Source organism: Lynx rufus, unplaced genomic scaffold (assembly GCF_022079265.1).
Source record: "Lynx rufus isolate CCGP_SWC_20201006 ecotype Redwood Valley unplaced genomic scaffold, mLynRuf1.p SCAF_21, whole genome shotgun sequence".
Lineage (NCBI taxonomy): Eukaryota > Metazoa > Chordata > Mammalia > Carnivora > Felidae > Lynx > Lynx rufus.
Window position 1 is genome coordinate 705,525 of NW_025814836.1, and position 20,032 is coordinate 725,556.

Below are 20,032 nucleotides of genomic sequence, written 5' to 3' on the forward strand. Positions count from 1 at the left end.
TGTCAGTGCTGCCTGAGGAGTGGATGGCCTCCTCTGATGCATGTGTGCCCAGGTGAAGATGCGGATCTATGCAGCGAGCTATTGCAGGAGTCCCTGGATGCCCTGAGAGCCCTGCCTGAGGCCTCGCTCTTTGATGAGAGCACAGTGTCCTCTGTGTGGCTGGAGGTGGTAGAGAGAGCAGCCAAGTTCCTTAGATCCGTCGTGACAGGGTGAGTTCTTTCTTTTCACATCTTAACTCTGAATGGTTCTAACATGTTTCAGTCTTGTCTCACCTTCTCTTTAGAGCAGGTTTGTGTGTATGTCTCCAGCCTGCCCTCAGCTCTGTTATTCTGGATCTTGATTTTCAGCTTTTCAAATGTTTGCTTTTGATATTCTGATTAGACCCTGGAAGCTATCATATTGAATCAGATGGAAAAATGAAAAATATTTTTGTAATGTATTTTTTTTCAGGTATTTATGATTTGGGTATCAGTCATTCATTAAGTGAGCATCTATTGGGTGCCTTTCAGTGAGAATATGGATGCTACCATTCTGAGTGATGGGTGTTGTCTTAATAGACAACATGGTACTAAACAGCTACTCAAGATCAAAATGTTTAAACCTACATCTATTCTTTTTAGTGTAAAAAATTTTTGAATGTGAATCATTTTCTATAAGGAAAACCCTGAACTCTGGTCTTGGGTGTTATATATTTTTGTTAACTTTAAATTTTTAGGTTTTTAAAAAGAAAAAGTATATATACCTAATACGTAATTCAACGCCAAAGACATAATTAGAGGAGAAGTGAGTCTTTTCTCATTTGCTTTGTCAAAAGAGGTCACTGCTCTGCCCCTTCCAATGTGCAAGGACACCTGTGGTCTCTGTGCTAACAGACTGTGAGTTTGGCTCCCTAGAGAGCTGATATAGGCATTGTGACAAGGTTTTGGGCTGGGGGCCCTGAAAATAGGCTTTGAATTACAGTTGATCCTTGAACAATGTAGGGGGTAGAGGTGCCAGCCATTCACACAGTTAAAAATCCACATATAACATTTTACTTCCCCAAACTAAACTAATAGCATGTTGACTAGAAGCCTGACCGATAACATGAACAGTGGATCAATGCATATTTTGTGTTGTATGTATTATTTACTATATTTTTATAATAATACCCTTTTCTTAAATTTTTTGGTATTTCTAAGCTACATGGTTCATCTGTGAGTTTTTTCAAATTGTTGCAAATCTCCAAAAAATTTTCCAATATCTGTATTGAAAAAAAATCTGCATATAAGTGAATTTTTGCAGTTCAAACTCGTATTGTTCAGGGTTCAACTGTAATTTCAAATATTCAGCTATAATGTTGATGTCAGAAAGCCCTCAGTTCTCCATCTTGGGTTCAGAAGAATTGTCATTTATTATTGGGGAAAAGTTAAAATATTTATTTGATAAAAGATAAAAATAAGCATAGACATTTTGTCTAGAGTCTCAGGTGCTTTTAGAAGTTGATTTTTCTCCATTTTCATAGAGGGATGTTGATACTCTAATAGCCTTAGATTTCACTGAAAGTGGAAACATATCTAAACATGTTTCTACTCATGATTTGAATAATGATATAAATAATTTTATGCTGTGGAAACTGGAATATGTGTTTTCTAATGTAGTCATCTTTTGTATCTGAAGTCTTTTAATAAAAACATATCTTTTTAAGTTAATTGTATACTTTATTTTTTATTAAAATTTTTTAATGTCTATTTATATTTAAGAGAGAGAGAGACTGCATGAGTGGGGGAGGGCAGAGGGAGACAGAGACAGAAGCTGAAGCAGGCTCCAGACTCTGAGCTGTCAGCACAGAGCCTGATGCGGGGTTTGAACTCACAAGCCAGGAGATCATGACCTGAGCTGAAGTCAGATGCTTAACTCAGGCACCTCGTTAATTGTATACTTTAAAATCTCTGATTAAATTTGAGTAGTAAGTCTCAGAAACTTGATTCTAAATATTAAAAATATACATGCTGTTTTTAAGTTCTCATGCTACTTTGTTCTTGCATCCACTGCTGTCATTTCAGAGATGTTCATGGAACGCCTGGTACCAAAGGGCCAGGAACCATCCCCCTGCAGGACCAGCACCTGGCCCTGGCCATTCTGTTAGAGCTGGCTGTGCAGAGAGGCACACTGAGGTAAGGGGTGCTGCAGGCTGGGAGCATTTCATGGAACACCTCTGTATCTGAACATCTGTTTCACTTTATGGCATTTCATTGAATCATTTGTGTTTATAAAAATGTGTGGTGTTCTATAATCAAAGAACCGTATCCCAGGAGTTTCTCTTCTTTCAAGCCTGGGTACAATTAGGTTTTCTTCACTTCCCTTTTTTTTTTTTTTTTTTAAAGTTTGTTTATTTATTTTTTTAGAGAGCAAGCAGGGGAAGGGTAGAGAGAGAGGGGGAGAGAGAATTTCAAGCAAGCTCTGCACCGTTAGTCCAGAGCCCGATGTAGTGCTCAAACCCATAAATTGTGAGATCGTGACCTGAGCCAAAAATCAAGAGTTGGCACCTTAACTGACTGAGCCACCCAGGCGCTCCTCTTCACTTCATGTTTTATGTTCAACTTTTGTAGTCTAAGACCTGTTCCTTTTTTTTTCTTTTTAATTTTCTTCAAATGATTTTTATTCCATTAGTTTAAGGTCCTAGAAATTCTCTTTAGAAAGTGCTGTTTGAACTTCTTAACTGGTTTTATATTTCTTATCCTCAGAAGGTGGATATGTTGTGCTAAAATCTTGGCATTGATTAAGTGATTTTACTGCCAAGAATTGTTTTCATGGTGTTATTTTAGTTTCCTTTTCAATCTAAAGTATTTTTTCTATTTTATTTAGCTGTCTGCTTTTATTTTTGACAGTCCATGGCAATAAAAGCTAATATGTTTTTACTAGATAATAAAGATATTTTCTCTTTCAGCCAAATGTTATCTGCCATCCTGTTGTTGCTTCAATTGTGGGACAGTGGGACGCAGGAAACTGACAATGAGCGGTCTGCCCAGGGTACCAGTGCTCCTCTTCTCCCTTTACTGCAAAGATTCCAGAGTATCATCTGCAGTAAAGATGCCCCTCATACAGAAGGTGACGCTCACGTAAGTACCATAAAAAAACTCTGCCTTTAAATAGCTTTCTTAATTCAGTTATCCTAAAAGAGTTAGACTTTTATAAACAAAACCAGAGTGCATGTCTGTGGCAGTAGTTGTCTCTAGGGGAAAGTGTGTATTTGGTGATGACAATAGTGAGTCAGGTGTAGGACAGGTGTGGGATATCATGGGGTGAGTTTCATTCGATGCGGTGGAATATCACTTGAGCATATGGCATCTGTGTGTGTGTGTTCTGGATTGTGTATACTTAGTAGGGAGAATGTATTTCTTGACATGTATCAACTTGTACTTTTAGAGAGATTCTTCTACTGCTTTTTGACCATGTAGTTTTCTTTCTGCTGGATTAGAGCCATTTAGCCCTTTGTGTTTGTGGGTTTATTATTACCTGTGTGTTCCCAGTAACCAGTCATGTTGTGCTTTGGCTGTGATGGAGAGTGAGTTTAAGATGCTGTGGAAGATATAAAGAAGGCATGCTCACTTCCATGAAAGAATTAGTAGAGGCATGAAAATGGGTAAAAATTCTGACAATATTTCAAGAACAAAGTGAGAGAGTCAAGCAGGTCCTTATGGGCACTTGCAGTAATAACATGGGGAGGCGGCACAAGTTGCTGAAGCTGAGCTGGTGCGGGATGGAGTGTGTGTTCGGTTCTGAGGATGTGCTCCACCATGAGCTCGTGTAGTTGCCTAGTGGTTAATGTTTATTTGTTTTGAGAAGTCTGCCTTGAGAAGTCTGGTAGTCCTTCTCTTCCATGTTACTCCATATACTGTTTATGGAGAAGACAGTTCAACGAGCACCAGCTGTACTGCAGCACAGAGCTAAGTCTGACATACCCACTTTTAAATACATATTATAAGAAGAGCATTGAGAATAGTGGCTTACTTTTTGGCCCTTTCTTTGTGCAGGGCACTGCATGGAGTGTGTCACCTAAGTCATCACTGTGTTTGTCCTAGGAAAACAAGGCTGGTAGCAGAGGAGGGCCTGTCTGGGTCCTGGGTCTGAACCCCTGGGACTGCTTCTTTTTAGAAGTACAAGTTTGATCTTGTAGGTCTTTTTTTGGGGGGGTAAGACAGCCATTCCATTATAAAGTTAATTTTCTATCACTTGGCAGTCTTTAATTGTAATAAGGCTTTCTGCCTTTAGAAGAATTAGATTTGGGGTGCTTGAGTGACTCAGTTGGTTAAGTGTCCTGACTCTTGATTTTGGCTCAGGTCATGATCTCACAGTTCATGGGATTGAGCCCTGTTTTGGGCTCTGTGCTGACAGCTGAGGCCTGCTTGGGATTCTCTCTCTCTCTCTCTCTCTCTCTCTCTCTCTCTCTCTCTCTCCCTCTCCTTCCCTCCCTCCCTCCCTCCCTCCTCCCCCCCACTTTCTCCCCTCACCCTCTCCCTCTGCCCTTCTTCCCCTCTCATTCTCTCTTTTTCCCAAAATAAATAAACAATTTTTAAAAAAGAAGAATTAGATTTACTTAATGTTAATGTCCGAGTAACATTAGGTTTCCTTCAGAGTGGGTGGCATTAGGTTTTAGTTTTCAGTTTGTAAAGCCAGGTTGAGGTGTAGTGCTGTGTTCCTAGGAAGCTTCCTCTGCATTCTGAGGGCTATTGGCCGGGCCAGGGGGTGGGGAGGGGGAGTGGGGTGGGGAGCCTGCAGGATGTCTGGACCATGTCATTGACCTGTGTAGAGTATGCACATGCGTGATGGATGTGCAAATGTGCAGGCACTGCTGTGTGCAGTTTTACAGCAGGTGTGTATATATGTAGATGTGTAGGGTCAGTGCATCAGCAGTACTTCTCATCTGATGGCTAAAAGGAGTAGATGATGCACAACTGTGAATACCAAAATATAAAGAGTTGTTAATGGCTAATTGTGTTACTTGAATTTTTTCCAGCGTTTTGAAGATGCTTGTTTACTTTTCTTCTCTAGCTTTTGTCTGGTCCTCTGAGCCCTAACGAGAGTTTTCTGAGATACCTTACTCTTCCACAAGATAATGAGCTTGCCATTGACTTACAACAAACTGCAGTTGTTGTCATGGCCCATTTAGACCGCCTGGCTACTCCCTGTATGCCACCTCTGTGTAGCTCGCCAACATCTCATAAGGTACCTGCGCTAGCAGTGTTTATTCTTTGTATCTTTGTGTGTACTACAGTCATTAGCACCTGTAGGTTCTCATTCTGTGCCACTTTCTCTGGTATTGGGGGTGGAGCTGGCTTACAGCCTTTTTTTTTTTTTTTTTTTTTTTTGGAAGTAGGGTCCACGTCCAATGTGGATCTTTAACTCACAACCCTGGGATCAAGAGTTGGATGCTCCACTAACTGAGCCAGCCAGACACTCTGCTGGTGTACAAGTGTAAACATGTATACATTTTAAGGTATTGTCAGTGGTCAGAGTGAGTGGTGAGCAAGCTGAGGTGTACATGGGTTGAGGACCCAATTCAGTGTTGCAGGTTCCAGATTCAGGAGGTATAGCTCCAGAGAACTCTCCTTTATCCAAACAACCACATGCTGTCCTGCCTTCCTCAGGGAGATTCCAGCGTATTTTTTTGTACACTTAGGAGCTCAGAACATGGGCTGTCTGTAATGCTGCTCAGAGCACTGATGACACTAATCTACATGTGTGTAGAGCCTGCCAGTGCGGGCCACCTGAGGACTTCACATTCACAGTTGCATCTGACCATCACAACACTACCCCACTGTATTGATGAGAAAACTGCCATTTGGAGTGGCAGTGAATTTTGGCAGGGTCACACAGAATAATCCTGGATTTGAATCCAGTTTTTTCTAACTTTTATTTTTAGCAGGATGTGTATTTATCTCATTTTATAGTCATTTGTTTTTTTCCAAATAATATATTCACATGGTTCAAAAATCAAAATTAAATGCAGAGACGATGTTATTTCCCTGTCCCCCCACCCACCTGGTTTTGCACCTGCTACTTTTCATTTTTCTAGTCTCTTATATATCCTTCAGTATTCTCTGAAATGAATATATTAGTGGTAGCATGTTGTAGCTTATTTTTGTCACTACACAGTTTGTACCAAGGAGTTTATCAATAAACAAAGCCTCTCTCTTTATTTTAATGCAACTCAGTATTCCATATATGGTTGTATCATGATTTTTTTGTTGGAATCTGTGTGGTCAGAAGTGTACTATTCCAGTAGTGCTGCAATGACCAACCTCATACATTTGTTCTTGTTCGTGCAAATGCATGCACCAGTGGTGATGTACCTGATGTGGGTGGACACTAGCCGATTATCACAAAATTGTTCACACACAGCTTGATCCTTCTCATCCCCACCAACAGTTGGATACTTGTCTGCCAGCCTTGTGCTTAGGCTTTTAGGTTTCTGCCTGTTATGGTAAAAATGGTAACCTGATATGATTTGAGCATTTGTTTAAGGTTTACTTGTATTACTTTTTTTTTTTTTTTAACTTGTATTACTTTTTAATGGGCTCTGTTAAGATGAAGTGCTGTGGAAAAATATGCTTGATCTTAGCTGTTAACTGAGGTAATATGGGATGTTTTGAGTTATTTTGATGTTTTGGATCATCTCCTTTCTTTACTTGCTTTGTTTTTATCCCACAGTATCTCAGTGTTACTCTTAGCATAAATTATTCTTTTTTTGACTAAGAAAGAAATTTTCTTGCCACTCTAAACAAAATGTTTACTTTGTTATCTTACAGGGATCATTGCAAGAGGTCATAGGATGGGGGTTAATAGGATGGAAATACTATGCCAATGTGATTGGTCCAATTCAGTGTGAAGGACTTGCCAATCTGGGAGTCACGCAAATTGCCTGTGCTGAGAAGCGCTTCCTGATCTTGTCAAGGAATGGCCGTGTGTACACGCAGGCCTACAACAGTGACACACTGGTGGGTGTTCTGGGCCCAGATTGCTTTCCTTGGTGGGTGGTTTTCTACTACAGGAGCTACAGAGGTGTCTAGTCTTTAAGTCATTTGATTTCTGAAGATTTGGAAACCTCTGTTCAGTGTATTTTATTAGTTTTATTTAATAATCTCAATCATAATTGTTGCCAAAATCTTGGGGCAGAATTTCTTAATTGTTAAGATCAGGAGCTCCTTATAGTAACACTTATTGCCCATTATGAATCCCATTTTTAAACTAACTTTCCATGTGTAAACTCAATTGACTTTGGGAATGAGGCAGTATCAGATAATCTGAGGAAATTGGGCCTTGTCAGATAGTACATGTTCCTATTAAAGAAAGGTGCTTACATTGTTGAGTTTTCATTATGTGGAGGTGGCCTAGTAATGTCACAGAGCTCTTGGAGGCTGCCCACTCTTCTGTTGGTAGTGGGCAGGGCATCTAGACAGTTGGCTGGCAGTCTCCATAGGCTCATGTTCTTTCAGTTCCAGGAGCGTTTGTTAAAATAAGATGCGTGAGAAGAGTCATGCTGTTTTCATTGTCCTTGGACTGCTTACTAATTTTCTTCCTATTTTTACCCTTTTAGGCCCCACAGCTGGTCCAGGGTCTTGCCTCCAGAAACATTGTAAAGATTGCTGCCCATTCTGATGGTCACCACTACCTGGCTCTGGCAGCCACCGGAGAGGTGTACTCCTGGGGCTGTGGGGATGGAGGACGGTTGGGCCATGGGGACACTGTGTATGTATGGCCCATTCTTGTAATTGACTTGCTCTTCTTTTGAGTTACTGTATCCAAAATAGGGTGGAAAAGGAGTGTGAATGGGTGTTCTAGTTGCTCTGACATTTAGGGCTAGGGTGGAGAAAGCAATCAAGATGTGTCAGCCCCTGGGTGATGCTATGGGAGTTCTGCCTTCCCACATCAGAAGATGACATCAATTGGCCTTCGTGTTCTTCTCTCTCAGATGGAATGCTTCCAGCTTTTGTCACTCCTGTTTTAACTATACATGGCACACCTCACACTGTGGAATTTCCTAAAGCAAATCCCACGCTACTTGTTTCTTTATTCACAAACACTTCAACATGTCTCTATCAGATAAGATCCTCCTTTCCTTGAGCCATTTCATTTTCATAGGTACAAAAATATTTCTTAATGTCCTATTTTGTAGAAGCTTTTGATTATTGTGAGAGACCAGGAATAAAACAAAATGATTGTTCTAAATGCATTGTTGTGAAAATGGAGAGTACCCATAGCTGCCACAGAGTGGTGGGAACACTTTTACGTATTGCTGGTTTGAGTGGAGCCTAGTGGAGCAAAACTTGGGCATTTGATTAAAACTGAAGATGCACTTGAAGGGGGTCAGAGGCATGAACAGCACTGTTGAGAGGAGTCTGGCCTGTTCTCACTGCAATGGGATGGAGTTGGACATCCCTGGGTAGAATCCCAAGCCATGAAAAAAGCTGAGCAATGTGTATTGAGTGTTAGCATTCAGCAGAAATATTCCAAACTTGGCAGTATTGTCAGGATTCAGACAAGTGTGGTAAAACGATGGTGAGAAACAAAGGAATGATAACTACAGAATTTAGAATTGTTATTCTCGGACTGAAAGGGATGAGATGGGCAGGGCTCATAGGATTTGAAAGGATGGAGATACAGGGTGGAGGCATTAGTTTTTACTTCCAGTATGCTAGTTGTAATTTGTACTAAATTACAAAAAAAAAACTACCTTGTAATAAAATAATACTCAGTTGAGGTTAAGTGCTAGATGCTAGAAGTTGGAGAGAAGCTTTGGGAGATTGAAACTTGAGCTGAACAGGAGGGAGAAATGGTATCAGAATAGGGTTGTTCAGCTCTCCCTGTGCCTGTATGTGCCCCTGCCTCTGTGTGTATTTATTTATTTTGCAGAATAGTGGGTCACAAAGTTAGTATACCATGTTTTTGGAGAGGCTAGAGTAGGTGTTAACAATCACAGTGAACATGTTATGGATTGAAAGCATAAGGTATTTTTCTAGTTTTGAAAGTGAAGAGCCAACTAGTAAGGCCTCTACCTGCTGAATTCTTACTGCCTCCTACTTTTCAGTTGTAAAATATAATTTGGAGTGTGATTAGTAAACCTTGCTCCTTCATTCCCTCCTCATTTATTTAACAAATGTGTAAATTTTAGCCATCTGTATGAGGTTTACAAATCCATCAATTTTAAGAGAACAGTTTAATGAATTTCAGCAAATGCACCATAACTGAGACACAAATTATTTCCATTGCCCCTGCTATTTTCTTTGGATCCTTTGCAGTCAACTCCTGCTCTCTACCTCCAGTTCCTGTCAACCACTGGTCTGCCCTCTGTCACTATATGGTATTTTGTTTCTGGCCCCTTCACTTAGCAGAGTTCCTAAGCTTCAGCCAAGTTGTTGGGCGTGTCAGTACTTGCTTTGTCCCTGTTGCTGAGTGATCTGTTTATGGATGGGCCACTGTTTTGGACCATTGTGAACAAAGCTGCTCTGGACTTGATTGTATGAGTCTTTAACACTGTTTTGATATTACTGCTGGATGTCATGCTTGGCATTGGGTACCCAATTAACACACAATCATGGAAATGTTACGTGTTTGAATTCTGTGTTCCTTAATTATTTCATAAGACAGCTGAAAGGCCAAACTGTCTTGGCACTCTGATCGTTTATTCTGATAGTTATTTTCTTTGCTAACACTAATAGGACATGCTTAGAAGGACATTCATATTTGTTCCCATTCTCTCCACAGGCCTTTGGAAGAGCCTAAGGTGATCTCTGCTTTCTCTGGAAAGCAGGCTGGGAAGCATGTGGTGCACATCGCATGTGGAAGCACATATAGTGCAGCCATCACTGCCGAGGGGGAGCTGTACACCTGGGGCCGAGGGAACTACGGCCGACTAGGCCATGGTACATTTGCTGTGAGCTGGCTCGAGCATGTGGTGGGAGGTTTTCTCTTTGGAGGGACTTACATTAATGATAGTCCTATCTGTTTGAAGGCTCCAGTGAAGACGAGGCCATCCCAGTGCTGGTAGCTGGGCTTAAAGGATTGAAGGTCATTGATGTGGCATGCGGGAGCGGGGACGCTCAAACCCTGGCCGTGACAGAGAATGGTATGCAGTACTCATGATGCCCTGGGCAGGTTCTCAGGATGAGGAGTGCCGCTTTCCTAGAGGGAGTAAGCTTTGGAGTAGAGTGCACCTCATATGGTTGTCCCTTTGATCATTTTTAAGTGGTGTGCACCTCTGGGTCCTTGGCATTTCTGGGTCCAGAAGTTATAAGACTTTTAATTTCTGTTGCCCAGAACTGCTAATTAGCAGCTACATCCTAACTATTTGGGCATTTTATTTATTTATTTTTTTATTAAAAAAAATTTTTTTTTAATTTGAAATTTATTGTCAAATTGGTTTCCAAACAACACCCAGTGCTCATCCCAACAGGTGCCCTCCTCAATGCCCATACCACTTTCCCCTCCCTCCCACCCCCATCAACCCTCAGTTTATTCTCAGTTTTTAAGAGTCTTATGGTTTGCCTCCTTCCCTCTCTGTTTTTTTTCCTTCCCTTCCCCCATAGTCTTCTGTGAAGTTTCTCAGGATCCACAAAAGAGTGAAAACATACGGTATCTGTCTTCCTGTATGACTTTTTTCACTTAGCATAACACTCTCCAGTTCCATCCATGTTGCTACAAAAGGCCAGATTTCATTCTTTCTCATTGCCAAGTGGTATTCCATTGTGTATATAAACCACAAATTCTTTACCCATTCATCAGTTGATGGACATTTAGGCTCTTTCCATAATTTGGCTATTATTGAAAGTGCTGCTATAAACATTGGGATACAAGTGCCCCTACGCATCAGCACTCCTGTATCCCGTGGGTAAATTCCTAGCAGTGCTATTGCTGGGTCATAGGGTAGATCTATTTTTAATTTTTTGAGGAACCTCCACACTATTTTCCAGAGCGGCTGCACCAGTTTGCATTCCCACCAACAGTGCAAGAGGGTTCCCGTTTCTCCACATCCTCGCCAGCATCTATAGTCTCCTGATTTGTTCCTTTTAGCTACTCTGACTGGCGTGAGGCGGTATCTGAGTGTGGTTTTGATTTGCATTTCCCTGATGAGGAGTGACATTGAGCATCTTTTCATGTGCCTGTTGGCCATCTGGATGTCTTCTTCAGAAAAGTGTCTCTTCATGTTTTCTGCCCATTTCTTCACTGGATTATTTGTTTTTTGGGTGTGGAGTTTAGTGAGTTCTTTACAGATTTTGGATACTAGCCCTTTGTCCAATATGTCCTTTGCAAATATCTTTTCCCATTCCGTCGGTTGCCTTTTAGTTTTGTCGATTGTTTCCTTTGCAGTGCAGAAGCTTTTTATCTTCATGAGGTCCCAATAGTTCATATTTGTTTTTAATTCCCTTGCCTTTGGAGATGTGTCAAGTAAGAAATTGCCGTGGCTGAGGTCAGAGAGGTATTTTCCTGCTTTCTCCTCTAAGGTTTTGATGGTTTCCTGTCTCACATTCAGGTCCTTCATCTATTTTGAGTTTATTTTTGAGAATGGTGTAAGAAAGTGGTCTGGTTTCATTCTTCGGCATGTTGCTGTCCAGTTCTCCCAGCACCATTTGTTAAAGAGACTGTCTTTTTTTGATTGGACGTTCTTCCCTGCTTTGTCAAAGATGAGTTGGCCATACTTTTGTGGATCCAATTCTGGCGTCTCTATTCTATTCCATTGGTCTGTGTGTCCATTTTTGTGCCAATACCATGCTGTCTTGATGACTGCAGCTTTGTAGTAGAGGCTAAAGTTTGGGATTGTGATGCCCTCCCACTTTGGTCGTCGTCTTCTTCAATATTACTTTGGCTATTCGGGGTCTTTTGTGGTTCCATACAAATTTTAGGATTGCTTGTTCTAGCTTCAAGAAGAATGCTGGTGCAATTTTGATTGGGATTGCATTGAATGTGTAGATAGCTTTGGGTAGTATTGACATTTTAGCAATATTTATTCTTCCAATCCATGAGCACGGAATGTTTTTCCATTTCCTTGTATCTTCTTCGATTTCCTTCATAAGGCTTTCTATAGTTTTCAGCACACAGATCTTTTACATCTTTGGTTAGGTTTATTCCTAGGTATTTTATGATTCTTGGCGCAATTGTGAATGGGGTCAGTTTCTTTGGCTTTCTTTTGCTTCATTATTAGTGTATAAGAATGCAGCTGATTTCTGTACATTGATTTTGCATCCTGTGACTTTGCTGAATTCATGTATCAGTTCTAGGAGACTTTTGGTGGAGTCTGTCGGGTTTTCCATGTATAATATCATGTCATCTGCAAAAAGTGAAAGCTTGACTTCATCTTTGCCAATTTTGATGCCTTTGATTTCCTTTTGTTGTCTGATTGCTGATGCTAGCACTTCCAACACTATGCGAAACAGCAGCGGTGAGAGTGGACATCCCTGTCGTGTTCCTGGTCTCAGGGGGAAAGCTGTCAGTTTTTCCCCATTGAGGATGATATTAGCTGTGGGCTTTTCATAAATGGCTTTTATGATGTTTAAGTATGTTCCTTCTATCCCGACTTTCTCGAGGGTTTTTATTAAGAAAGGATGCTGAATTCGGTCAAATGCTTTTTCTGCATCGATTGACAGGATCATATGGTTCTTATCTTTTCTTTTATTAATGTGATGTATCACGTTGATTGATTTGTGAGTGTTGAACCAGCCCTGCAGCCCAGGAATGAATCCCACTTGATCATGGTGTATAATTCTTTTTATATGCTGTTGAATTCGATTTGCTAGTATCTGATTGAGAATTTTTGCGTCCATATTCATCAGGGATGTTGGCCTGTAGTTCTCTTTTTTTGCTGGGTCTCTGTCTGGTTTGGGAATCAAAGTAATGCTGGCTTCACAGAATGAGTCTGGAAGTTTTCCTTCCCTTTCTATTTTTTTCGAACAGCTTGAGAAGGATAGGTATTACCTCTGCTGTAAATGTTTGGTAGAATTCCCCTGGGAAGCCATCTGGTCCTGGGCTCTTATTTGTTGGGAGGTTTTTGATAACTGATTCAATTTTTTCGCTGGTTATGGGTCTGTTCAAGTTTTCTATTTCTTCCTGTTTGGGTTTTGGAAGTGTGTGGGTGCTTAGGAATATGTCTGTTTCTTCCAGGTTGTCCAGTTTGTTGGCATATAATTTTTCATAGTACTCCCTGATAATTGCTTGTATTTCTGAGGGATTGGTTGTACTAATTCCATTTGCATTCATGACTTTATCTATTTGGGTCCTCTCCCTTTTCTTTGTGAGAAGCCTGGCTAGAGGTTTATCAATTTTGTTTGTTTTTTCAAAAAAACAACTCTTGGTTTCATTGATCTGCTCTACAGTTTTTTTTTAGATTCTATATTGTTTATTTCTGCTCTGATCTTTATTATTTCTCTTCTTCTGCTGGGTTTGGGGTGTCTTTGCTGTTCTGCTTCTATTTCCTTTAGGTGTGCTGTTAGATTTTGTATTTGGGATTTTTCTTGTTTCTTGAGATAGGCCTGGATTGCCATGTATCTTCCTCTCAGGACTGCCTTTGCTGCATCCCAAAGCGTTTGGACTGTTGTATTTTCATTTTGATTTATTTCCATATATTTTTAAATTTCTTCTCTAAGTGCCTGGTTGACCCATTCATTCTTTAGTCGGGTGTTCTTTAACCTCCATGCTTTTGGAGGTTTTCCAGGCTTTTTCCTGTGGTTGATTTCAACTTTCATAGCACTGTGGTCTGAAAGTGTGCATGGTATGATCTCACTTCTTTTATACTTATGAAGGGCTGTTTTGTGACCCAGTCAGTATGTGATCTATCTTGGAGAATGTTCCATGCGCACTCGAGAAGAAAGTATATTCTGTTGCTTTGGGATGCAGAGTTCTAAATATATCTGTCAAGTCCATCTGATCCAATGTATCATTCAGGGCCCTTGTTTCTTTATTGATCCTGTGTCTACATGATCTCTCCATTCCTGTAAGTGGGGTATTAAAGTCCCCTGCCATTACCACATTTTTATCAATAAGGTTGCTTATGTTTGTGATTAACTGTTTTATATATTTGGGGGCTCCCGTATTCGGCGCATAGACATTTATAATCGTTAGTTCTTCCTGATGGATAGACCCTGTAATTATTATATAATGCCCTTCTTCATCTCTTGTTACAGCCTTTAATTTAAAGTCTAGTTTGTCTGATATAAGTATGGCTACTCCAGCTTTCTTTTGACTTCCAGTAGCATGATAGATAGTTCTCCATCCCCTCACTCTCAATCTGAAGGTGTCCTCAGGTCTAAAATGAGTCTCTTGTACACAGCAAATAGATGGGTCTTGTTTTTTTATCCATTCTGATACCCTATGTCTTTTGGTTGGCGCATTTAATCCATTTACATTCAGTGTTATTATAGAAAGATACGGGTTTAGAGTCATTGTGATGTCTGTATGTTTTATGCTTGTAGTGATGTCTCTGGTACTTTGTCTCACCGGGTCCCCCTTAGGATCTCTTGTAGGGCTGGTTTAGTGGTGACAAATTCCTTCAGTTTTTGTTTGTTTGGGAAAACCTTATTTATTTCTGAGAGACAGAGAAAGGCAGACCATGAGTAGAGGCGGGGGAGAGAGAGAGAAAGAGAGAGAGATACAGAATCCCAAGCAGGCTCCAGGCTCTGAGCTGTTAGCCCAGAGCCTGATGCGGGGCTCGAACTCACGAACTGGGAGACTGTGACCTAAGGTGAAGTCGTATGCTCAACTGGCTAAGGTACCCAGGCACCCCTGGGGATTTTATTTTTTTAATATAAAATGAGAGTTACAGTAGAATAATTGACATTATGAATTGTTTCTGGTTATTATGTTTCTTAATGTCTAGCTATCTTTGATTTTGCCTGTGTGGATTCAGAGTACAAAGCTACATTGTTGGCTTGTTTTTGATTTTACTTGTGTTTGTCTTCATTAGTGAGACTGTACTCATTTTGCTTTTTTTGAGCGTATATTTATTAGGTTTAACGGTTAGAATTAGATTGATATTTTAAACTGTTATTTGTTAATGTTGTGAGGGTCTGTCCTCAGAATCGTGGTGATCTGTCAAAATCAGCTGGGGAGCCTGTCTGCCCTCTCCTGCAGAAGTTGAATGGCAGATTGGGAATTGACTTACTTCTGGGAATTTCTTTAGTAAGAGGACAAAAATAATTTCAGTCATCTTCATGTCCACATAGGGCCCCTCCCCGCCCCACACCTATTCCCACTAAAGGATAGGCATAGAGCCATCTTTCTTCTGCTTCTATGAGTCTTAGAGAAAAATGGTCTCATCAGTCATCTGAAAGTTCTCTTCTAGCATGAAGCTTTCAGTTTGACGTCTTGTTTTTAAGTGTCCATTGTTGAGTGATTGATAATATGTTATAAAACTCTTAACAAGGAAGTTTTTTCTTAAGTAAGCCTTATTAGGGCTTGTTCTTGAATTCTTAGTGTGAAACTGCTACATAAGTAAAACTGTGTAAAGTGTTGACTAAATTGCCTTGATTGGAAACTGTGCATGCTGTTTACCTCCCACTGGTGTTTCTTTGGTGCGGGTGTTATAAAGGGAAATGTCCCTGGTATGTTACTATTCTTTGAGAAGACTGGTATAGTAGAAGCCTGCTTGTCTGTTCGGTCTGGTCCTGGATGACAGGCTCACTGAAAAAAATTGGAGAAAGTGGGAATTGTGGGCTGGGCTATGTGAACAACAGGCATTTTGCAAGGCATGTAGTATATGCACATTCTTTGATAATTGTGTATGGGTCTGCTGAGTTGAACATTGCTATGTTTCTTTCACTGACCACCTGCTAGTGTATCATATACAGTTTTAGATCAGGGATTGACTGTTTTTGCAAATAGACTGATATTGGAATGCCACCTTGCTTATGTATTATCTGTGGCTGCTTTCCTATGACAGGGGAACAATTAGATAATTGTAACAGAGACCACATTGCCCACAAAGCCTAAAAATACTTAGCTTCTGAGCTCTAACAAAAAGTTTGCTGGGCGCCTAGGTTGTTCAGCTAGTTAAGCATTCAACTCTTGATTTTGGCTTAGGTCATGATTTCACGGTTTGTGGGATTGAGCCCTGCATCGAGCTCTGTGCTGGCAGTGTGGAGTCTGATTGGGATTCTCTCTCTCCCTCTCTCTGCCCCTCCCCTGCTCTCTCTCTCAAATAAATAAACATTAAAAAATATTTTTAAAAATTTGCTGATCTTTAGATTATTTAAAACAGAATGGAGGAGTGTCTGGGTGGCTCAGTCGGTTGATTGTCCGACTCTTGATTTTGGTTCAGGTCACAATCTCATGGTTATGAAATTGAGCTCTGCACTGAGTGTGGAGCCTGCTTAAGATTCTGTGTCTCTCTCTCTCTCTGTGTCTCTCTTCCCCTCATCCTCTACTACCTCTCTTCCCTGCTCGTGTGCTCTCTCTTTAAAAAAAAAAGAAAAAAAAAACTTAGTCACTTATGGAGCGATGTAATTTCTTCTTTTATATTTCTTCTCATTTCTTTTCTACAGTTTTCACCTGCACCTAATTTAGCAGGTTTCTTTTTTAATAATTCATATTTATTGACTTTTTGCAAATTATCAGAGTAAATATAAAACAAACACATTTTTGTAATTTATTGCTTTATATAATATTTAATTTGATTATACTCACAAACATTATTAGAAAGAAATGCCGTCCTGCAGTTGACTTGTGGTCAGCATGACAGGAACAGTGTGCAGGCAGACTTGAGAGAGTGGTCAGGGAATTACAGCTGTGTTCAATGGGTCCAGTTATAGTATTTTATAGAGGCAGTGGGTCTTTTGTTCTGTTTTCACTACTTGGTTGAACTGAACCCAGTCATTGAGCACAAACTAGGAAGAGTCAGGACTTTATTATTCTTTTAGCTAAAAACAAAAACAAAAAAACCACACCCAGCTTTCCTTTTCCTATTGCTTCTATATCAACCTGAAGTATAAACTAGATTTCATTTGGTAAGCGGTCACCTGGTTATTGTTATTATAGTTAATATACTATATATATAAGTCTAGGTTTATGTTATTGGTTATATTGAGTATTTTCAGCCACTTAGAAGTTGCATTAAGATGTACAGTTATTTTTACTTAAATATATTTGTATTTTTTAGGTCAGGTGTGGTCTTGGGGAGATGGTGACTATGGAAAATTGGGCAGAGGTGGTAGTGACGGCTGCAAAACACCAAAGCTTATTGAAAAGCTTCAAGACTTGGATGTTGTGAAAGTCCGATGTGGAAGTCAGTTTTCTATCGCTTTGACGAAAGATGGCCAGGTTTATTCATGGGGAAAAGGTGACAATCAGAGACTAGGGCATGGAACAGAGGAACATGTTCGTTATCCCAAACTCTTGGAAGGCTTGCAAGGTAAGTGCAAAATGAAAACTTTTAAAACCTTTTGAAGCTTTTTCTTTAGTAATCTTTTAAAGTTTGTAGGTCTTTCCTTTATTTACCTACATTTCACGAATTAACTCATCATTAGAAGGCTTTTACCCACATTTTTATAGGTATAGATTATAAATGGAAAATGGTTTTGTTTCTATTTAAAAATGGTGTAGAATTATTCTCACCAGATTTATTTTGAAATTCGTTCAGTTTTACAAATATTGGTGCCAGGCATCTATTCATCACTATGTAAGCTGGCCTTAGTGAGATTAACTTCTGTTGGTGAGGTCACCTGTAGTTATACTGTAGACATTGCTAAGATGACGGATGTATATAGTGCTGTGGGAGCACAGTGGGAGGAGATAGGATTGGTGTGCCTAGAGTGGTCTCATTTGAAATTATCCTTGATAGGTGAATCCTGCTTATTTGGTTTCAAGGGCATCTAGCATGCATTCTAGATAGAATGGGAGCCCAGGCATGTAGGTGTGCTTTGCAGGTGCCTTCTGAAGTGTGGGAGAGGTTGGTGATAGGTTTATCAGGTGGGGCTTGTAGTGCTTTATCTAAGGGGTGAGCGACTGTTTTCCTAAAGGACCTAGACCATAAGTATTTTAGCTTTGAGTACCATACACTGTATGTCTCAACTACTCTTTTTCTGCTTTTGTACCCCAAAAGTAGCCATGGACAATATGTAAACAAATGGTCCTGGCTATGTTAACGGCTTTATTCATAGAAACAACCCTTGGCCTGTGTTTGGCATGAGGGATGAAGTTTGTTGGATCTCTGTGCTGGATCCTACTTTATGTTTTTGCTTTTTTGTCAAGGGAGTTTAAAGGGAGACTTTTACATAGGACTTGCTAGTTTCTTTCCTGATGACAAGGTTTTATGGTGTCTATTATTTTCTAAGTTTCTGAGATAAGTTGTAGGGTAATACAGTTGGTTTATATTATGGAGCTATGTTTAAATTTTGTTAGCCTTTCTTGTTTATATTTTTTTCATTTAGCTAAGGAAATATGCTTCCTCAGCAACATTTATTAGATACAGAGAGAGCTTATCATGAAAATATTTAAATAATTTTTGGTACATTTTGGTTGTTGTCAACTTATCATAGGCTCTTAGAATTGTTCTCCTTACTCTAGTAGAATTTTGCAGCTGAATTATTTTTTATGTTGACATTTCTGAAGACATTCCTTGTGCTGGTCATGTTAGACTTACTATTAAGCAAAAATATAATACTTGGATAACACTGTTTAAATAGGAAAAATGTATTATTTGACTTCAGAAAAAAGAGATTTTTGTCTTAGAAAACTTCCTTAATGAAGACGGTACTTTGATATTCATCAGGATAGCCCACAATGTGGGCTATAAAACACCCCTTAACATATTTAAAAGAAGGGAGATCAAACAATGTCTGCTGTCAGACTACAATATAATTAAACTAAAAATCAATAAAAGATAGCTGAAATATCCCCAAGTACATGGAGATAAACTTCCAGGGTGCCGGGGTTGCTAAGTCAGTTAAGCATCTAACTGGCTCAGGTCATGATCTCACGGTTTGTGGGCTCCAGCCCCACATTGGGCTGTCTGCTGTCAGCTCAGAGCCCACTTGGGATTCTCTGTCTTCCTCTCTCTCTCCTGCTTGTGCATACTCACACACTGTTTCTCTCAAAAATAGATAAACATTAAAAAAATATTAAAAAATAAACACTAAACTTCCAAATAACACATGGTCAAACAAAAAACTCTCAAGAGAAATTTTAAAATATTTTGAACTAAATGAAAATGAAAACAACTTACCAAAATTTGTGGGATGCTGTGAAAGCAGTGCTTAGAAAGATATTTATAGCACTGAATTCATGTATTATAAAAGAAGAAAGATCTAAAGTTAGTAATCTTTGTGTTCAGGAAAGGAAACTATCAACAAAATGAAAAGGCAACCTACAGAATGGGGGAAATATTTGTAAATCATATATGGGATAAAGGATTAATATCCAAAATATATAAAGGACTCATACAATTCAATAGCAACAAAACAAAACAAAACCTGCTCCAAAACCAATTTGTTGAAAAATTGGGCAGAGGATCTGAGTAGACATTTTTCCACAGGTGGCTTATAGATAGCCATCAGGTATATGAAAAAGTACTCAATGTCAGTAATCTTCAGGGTAAATGCAGATCAAAACCACAGTGAGATATCACCTCATACCTGTTTGAATGGCTATTATCAAAAAGATAAGAAATAACTAGTGTTGGTGAGGATGTGGAGAAAAAGAAACTCTTGTGCACTGTTGATGGGAATGTAAATTGGTACAGCCACTGTGGAAAACAGTAAGGAGGCTTTTCAAAAATTAAACAAAAAAACCAACTACCATGTGATCCACCTGTTCCACTTCTGAGTATTTATCTGAAGGAAATAAATATGCTAACTCAAAAAGGTACCTGCATCCTCCTGTTCATTGCAGCATTATTCATAGTAACCAAGATATGGAAACAACCTAAGTGTCCATTGATAGATGAGTGGATAAAGAAAATGCAGTATAATGGAATATTATTCAGCCACAGAAAAGAAGGTAATTCTTCCATTTGTGTTAACATGGATGGACCTTGAGGGCATTATGCTAAGTAAATAGGTCAGACAGAGAA

At 39.6% G+C, this 20,032-nt stretch overlaps 1 protein-coding gene across 1 annotated transcript in view; it reads left to right on the forward strand.

Moving 5' to 3' along the window:
* HERC2 (HECT and RLD domain containing E3 ubiquitin protein ligase 2) overlaps nt 1-20,032 on the forward strand; it is a 274,285-nt gene that overhangs the window by 70,303 nt on the left and 183,950 nt on the right. Inside the window, exons 8-16 of the mRNA XM_047086559.1 lie at nt 53-209; nt 2,043-2,153; nt 2,927-3,098; nt 5,032-5,205; nt 6,789-6,977; nt 7,577-7,728; nt 9,745-9,902; nt 9,992-10,105; nt 17,123-17,374. Coding sequence (XP_046942515.1) covers nt 53-209; nt 2,043-2,153; nt 2,927-3,098; nt 5,032-5,205; nt 6,789-6,977; nt 7,577-7,728; nt 9,745-9,902; nt 9,992-10,105; nt 17,123-17,374 — 1,479 coding nt within the window. The remainder of the gene's footprint in view (nt 1-52; nt 210-2,042; nt 2,154-2,926; nt 3,099-5,031; nt 5,206-6,788; nt 6,978-7,576; nt 7,729-9,744; nt 9,903-9,991; nt 10,106-17,122; nt 17,375-20,032) is intronic.